We start from the raw sequence: 6000 nt of genomic DNA, 5'->3' as shown, positions 1-6000 counted from the left end.
AGAATTGTATGATTTCTCCTCCTGTCAGACTTCAGGTATCTACTTATTTATTTGGTTATACCGATAACTCCCAACCAATCACTTTTTTATGTCTGAAAATGATCGTGGGACTTCATGCGACGGGTACCAGATGCCAATTGAGTATTTTTCCTCATAGTCAATAGGTGTTATGGGGTGTGGAAGAGGTCAGGTTCTGACAAAATTGTAAACACTACATTTTCTATGACTGTGCTCCGACAAGAGTTGCGGGAGGAAACGATTACGCAAAGAAGGCTAATAGTTGCTAATTTTGGTATTCTAGGCCATCGAAGGATTTGGTGCTTCCGTTGAAGGCCTTCTGGCCAAATATGGAAAGAACATCTTGGAGAAGCAGTTTCTTTTGAACCGTGTTGCAAACGCTGCTATTGACCTTTACGCTAGTGGTGTTGTTCTGTCGCGCGCATCTTTCGCCCTGGCCAACAACATCCCCTCCGCTGAGCACGAGGCCATGCTTGCCCGTGTGTGGGTAAATGAAGTAAGTTAACTTGTAGTCATTTATCTATCTTCTGTTGAAGTTTCTTAAAGTCATTCCATGTTTTTTGCTTAAAAAAAAATTATATGCAGTGTTGGAAAAAATGTTCATGGTGATTTTTACAAGGTTGTAGCTGAGAAATTTACGCTTTGTCTGCTAAATAGATTTCTGTGAATTTTATTTAAAGTTTAGACAAAATAAAACCACACACTGACGTCAGAAAATTTTGAAATTTGTTAGATTTTTTTCTAATGCAAGCGCATGAACTATAGTTAAGTTGAGTGTTTGAATATCTGTTCTTATATTTCAAGTATTTTGTTCTGTATGAGACTGTGCTCTTTACTTATCAAACATAACCAAACCCTTGACCTGTTACTTACATCATTTGGGCATTTTTACTATTTTGTTCGAAAATTTTCTAAAAAATAGGAAACTTTAAAGTGTTTTAAGTGGGCAGATTTTAATCTTATTAGCATGTGGGTCGAATTTCATATACTATTTGTAAAATCAGACATATTTTTAAAGTGTCTGACCTCTCAGACACTTACCTCGCATTTTCCTAAAGATTCATTGTTATTTTTTATTTATGTTTTTTCTTGATTATAATTTTATTTATTCTTTATGTCATTCTTTATTAGTTTAAATTATTATTTGAGTGGTTTTTTGGAAAATAATCCAATAAATAAGAAATAAATATTTATTTTCTAAGAAATTTATAGAATGAAAATAATCAAAAGAAAACTATTGTTATATCATTAATATTGGAAAAATGCAGTTCTTGGGACTGATTTGATAAGTAAAAGATGTAAGTTTGGACTTTATCGAGTCACATGGGCATTTTTACCTTTCGTTGTAAAGTTGTCAATCACCATCTACAGGATGGCCAGCTTAAAGTCTGATAAATTATCATCTTGGCACCTATTTATTAACAAAAAAAATGTCTTGGTAATTTTCAGTTTTTATCTAGCATAAAAGAACTATAATGACATGCTTTTAGGGACCCCCATTTCCTCTTCCTTCTATTCCAGCAGGGCCTGCTCCAAAATTTTTTAGGGTGACTGACATAAAATATAACGTGTTTGGAGCCTGCAGAAAAAAATAGAAGTTAGTCTTAGCTGAAGATATATTTATGAAAGTGTTCTTATCAAGGGTCTTCGACATTCAAACCTCGAAGTAACCTAAGCCTGAGAAGCAACCAAAGCATAATGCAAAAGCCAAGAGCTGAGGAAAAACAAAGTGAAGTAAAATATTGTCCAAGGCAAAGATTTACTAGTTCAAAAGTTCTCACGACTCTTTCATATTTAGAAAAGGGACATCTCCTTTTAGAGGGTGACAAGGGTAAATCAAATAGAATCCCTTATAAATTGATGCGTGTTTAGAATCTGCAAGATCTTGCGGACTAATTCTTAATATTGATACTAATATAGTTTTTTTATTTATTTTTAAGTGTTTTTTATTTTCTCTGCTTAATCGCAGAAATATTTAGATTTTTTAACTGCCTTATCTTGTGCTCAAAAAAAAACTTTCATTTGCAGACATCTGTCCGTTAACTAGAGTCAAATAGCCCAAAACATGTGTTTCAGTTTGTTTACCCTCCTATAAAATTCATGCTGTTTAACATAACATTTTAGGATTTGCTGCAGTCGATTTATCTTAGACAAGAAAGGAAGGACAGGGGCCAGGCCAGAGTTCAAGTTATTTTATTCGACTTTTGTTTATCATAGGTTTATGTGAATGAAAGAGAAACAGAAAGGATATCAATATCTCAGAGTTATTCCTGTGGTTTACATTCAACGTAAATGTTGAAGCAAGATGCTAAAGTAAATGTTCTGCTCCAAAAAGTAAAAGCTAACAATGGTTGAAAAAAAAAACTATAAAAAGTAGCACCTAGTCTTCGTAACCACATCGGGACACATAATCGGTCGAAAGGATTCTCGGAAAATCTGAACAGTAAGTCTTTTTTATTGTTGAAATACCACCTCCCTCCCCCCTGAACTAGACACACATTTTAATAAATTTGCAAAACTACTATTGCTCACATATTTTATAACAATTAGCTATCTGCCTCGACTTTTTTTTCGCCTTATTTGTAAGTTTTTTGTATCTCAGTTTAAATTTCTTCAATCTTTTTCCAGGCTTGCGACCGAACTCAACTAAATTTGAACGCTCTCCGCTCTACAGTTCAGCAAGAAAACTTCCAACTTATGTCAAAAATAGCTAATGAAATGTGTGAGAATGGAGGACTCGTACAAGTCCATCCGCTTGGAATATGATTTTTATTTTTGCTATCAATTAACATCTAACGTCTTACTTAGATAGTCTGGGTTTATCATCTGCTACTAACTATGTAGCCAGTTTTATTCGGATATTTTTTTTCTCTTTAGTTATGTTTTTGTATTCCTAGCGTATATCATGTGATAGGAATGTTTTATTTTATTCAATGTACGAAATTACACAATTAACTCTTATTATCGTTAAGTGTTATCTTTCCTGTTCCTGCATTTTGATCATATTTCGAGGTGTAACAAGCTTTCGACTTAATTTGGAGAGAAGGTCTTTGGCATGTACTGCTGCATTATGGCGTCCTGTCAAATATCTTATCACTCATCCATAACATGTATGAGCGGCTCAGAAGCCAAGTAAAAACAGTTGAGGGAACGACCGAAGAATTCCAAACTTCTTTTGGTGTTTTGCAAGGATGCATCCTCTCACATCACATGTTTCCCTTCCTCCATTGTGTAATGTTGCATGTTTAAGCAACCAATGGGGCGATGATAGGAGGGATCGTAATCGATTATCTGGCATACACAGACGACATCGACATGCTCACTGGATCCGTCGCTGAACTCCGAACCAAAGCAGATACCATGGAAGTAATTACAGGAATCTTCGGAATGAAAATCAACGAGGATAAAACGACAGTCAGGTGCGTGGCAAGTTTCAATAACCCATCCCCACCAAAAATAAAGCTTAATGGAGCGGAAATAGAATGGGTAGATAGCTTCACATATCTGGGGAGCCAGATCACGAGCGACAATAATTACTCAGTGGATATCAAAAGACGCCTTGCTCTGGGTAGCGCCAGATTCAAAGCTCTGATGCCAATATGGAAGCAAAATCGAATCTCCGTGAAGCTAAAACTTAAACTATTTTGCTCCATCAATATTCTTGTAGCTGTTTACGGTTGTGAAACTTGGGATAGTCAGAGTAGATGAGTCCAGTCAACTCGCCGCGCTTGAGACAAAGCTGCTGCATCGAAATTGCTAGTATAACATACGTAGATCAAGTCTCAAATGCCGACCTACTCAAACAACTGCAGTATAACACTACCATCCTGAACAGGGTCCGTGTCCAACAATTCAGGTAGCTTGACCATGTCCAGCGCATGCGCAACCACCAATTACCGAAAATTGCCTTCGAAGGTCGCATTCACGCTTTTCACTCCCTAAAGCGGTGGAAGGAGAACGTCTCCGACTGAAGGCTCCCTGGTCTTTTCAGATTGGTAGAAAACAGAGAGTAGTATAGGCGGCAAATACATTCGCTTTTTGATATACTGAAAGATCTTCATAACTCCTTTTGTAAAAAAAAGGATGGCTTTTCAACTAAGCTCCTGTTTTTAATTGATATGGGTTTTTTCGTTGGCCGATAAAAGGAATATTGGTCATATAACTTTTCATTTTCCCTAAAGAACCAAACTTACTGTCTCTACATGGGGTAAAATTTTGGAAGGATGTCAAGGTCACATCACTGGGGCTCTCATTTACAGTATTAGGAGCGGGGGCCCTACCAAACTCCGCCCTCATTTTTTAGGTTTTTCCCGCCAAAATTTGTTTGAAAGCTTCGTTTAACTAAGGTGATTAACTCGATACTTCATAAACTTGAGAACTTTGGTGGATAATTACGAATTTGATATCTGAAGAATGGACAGCGAGTCATTGCTAAGGGGAACGGGAAGAAGGCTCAAAGAGTAGATTTTTCACTAAATTTCAGAAAATGCTACTTTCTTGTGGAAGAAATCATTTAGTTTGGAAGTAATTTATATTATTTTCACCTCGAAGCCAAGACCTACATAATCAGGAGAGGCTTCTCGACCCTATTTGTCCGCTTAAGTTAATTCAAATATACATACTAAAAATTATACAGACCAGCCAACTCTTTGTTGTAATTCATTTGATCATCTGGGTAAAGGCTGAGGGGGCTTGCCTTCTCGATTTATGCTACTAATTGTCCATGAATGATTGCGATTCATAGCATGTACAACATGTTTATGCTAGAGTAAGAGGGCGGCTGCCTTCAAGTAATGTTAGTAACTTAATAAGGCCACTAGGATTTTTGATTTTCGATTAGATAAACCCTCTCTATCTTTTAGGATCACTAGTTTTTATATGATCTCTCCTGGCGAAAACAAATCATTAAACATGCTTCCGTGATCTTTTTCTGGCAAAAAAAATCCAAAATTTCACATTTTTGTTTAGTCAAGCCTCTATAACAGGACTTTTATATGCTGAATCTGATGGTTTGATTTTTATGGCACTTGGTATTAACCAAGTGACATAGCGATAAAAAGTGACAATAACGATGAAATTTGGCAGGCATATCAGGTAGAAGACCAGATTAAATTAAAAATATTCTTTTTCGCGATTTGACCATCTAGGGGGAGTGGGGGGGGGGGGTCGGTTAATTCGGAAAAAAATGAAGTATTTATAACTTAAGAACGTGTGATGGGATCTTAATGAAATTTGATGTTTGGAAGGATATCGTGTCTCAGAGCTCCTATTTTAAATCCCGACCAGATCCGGTAACATCGGGGGGAGGGGAACCTAAAATCTTGGAAAACGCTTAGAATGGAGGGATTGGGATGAAACATGGCGGGAAAAACAAACAAAAGTCCTAGATACGTGATTGACATAACCGGAACAGATCCGTTCTCTTTGGGGGAGGAGGGTCAATTCTGAAAAATAGAAAAAGAGGTATTTTTAACTTACGAAGAAGTGATCAGATCTTAATGAAATTGATTTTTAGAAGGATATCGTGTCTCAGAGCTCTTATTTAAAATCCCGACCGTATCCGGTGAAGGGGGTGTTGGGGGGTTTGGGGCCTAAAATCTTGGAAAACGCTTAGAGTTGAGGGATCGGGATGAAACTTGGTGGGTAAAAAGCCCTAGATACGGGATTGACATAACCGGAACGGATATGCTCTCTTTGGGCGAGGGTTAATTATAAAAAATGAGGTATTTTTGACTTACGAAAGAGTGATCATATCTTAATGGGAAGGAGGATATGGCATTAGACTTTACAGTCCGTACTGGCGTATCTTAATGAAATTTCATATTTAGAACGGCCTCGAAACTCAGATCTCTTGTTTTAAATCCCGACCGGATTCAGTGTCATTAGGGGGGGAGGACCGGAAATCTTGGAAAACGCTCAAAGCAGAGAGATCAAGATGAAACTAGGTGGAAAGAATAAGCACAAGTCCAAGATAGGTGACTG

The 6000-nt window shown here is 37.0% G+C and overlaps 1 protein-coding gene across 1 annotated transcript in view; it reads left to right on the top strand.

Annotated features, from left to right (window-relative positions):
- LOC136037135 (very long-chain specific acyl-CoA dehydrogenase, mitochondrial-like) overlaps nt 1-2979 on the top strand; it is a 23739-nt gene extending 20760 nt beyond the window's left edge. The window contains exons 8-9 of the mRNA XM_065719630.1: nt 302-514; nt 2647-2979. Coding sequence (XP_065575702.1) covers nt 302-514; nt 2647-2784 — 351 coding nt within the window. The 3' untranslated portion in view covers nt 2785-2979. The remainder of the gene's footprint in view (nt 1-301; nt 515-2646) is intronic.
- The last annotated feature ends 3021 nt before the right edge of the window (nt 2980-6000 follow it).

This window comes from Artemia franciscana, chromosome 16 (assembly GCF_032884065.1).
Source record: "Artemia franciscana chromosome 16, ASM3288406v1, whole genome shotgun sequence".
NCBI lineage: Eukaryota > Metazoa > Arthropoda > Branchiopoda > Anostraca > Artemiidae > Artemia > Artemia franciscana.
This window is presented reverse-complemented; position numbering and strand designations above follow the sequence as displayed.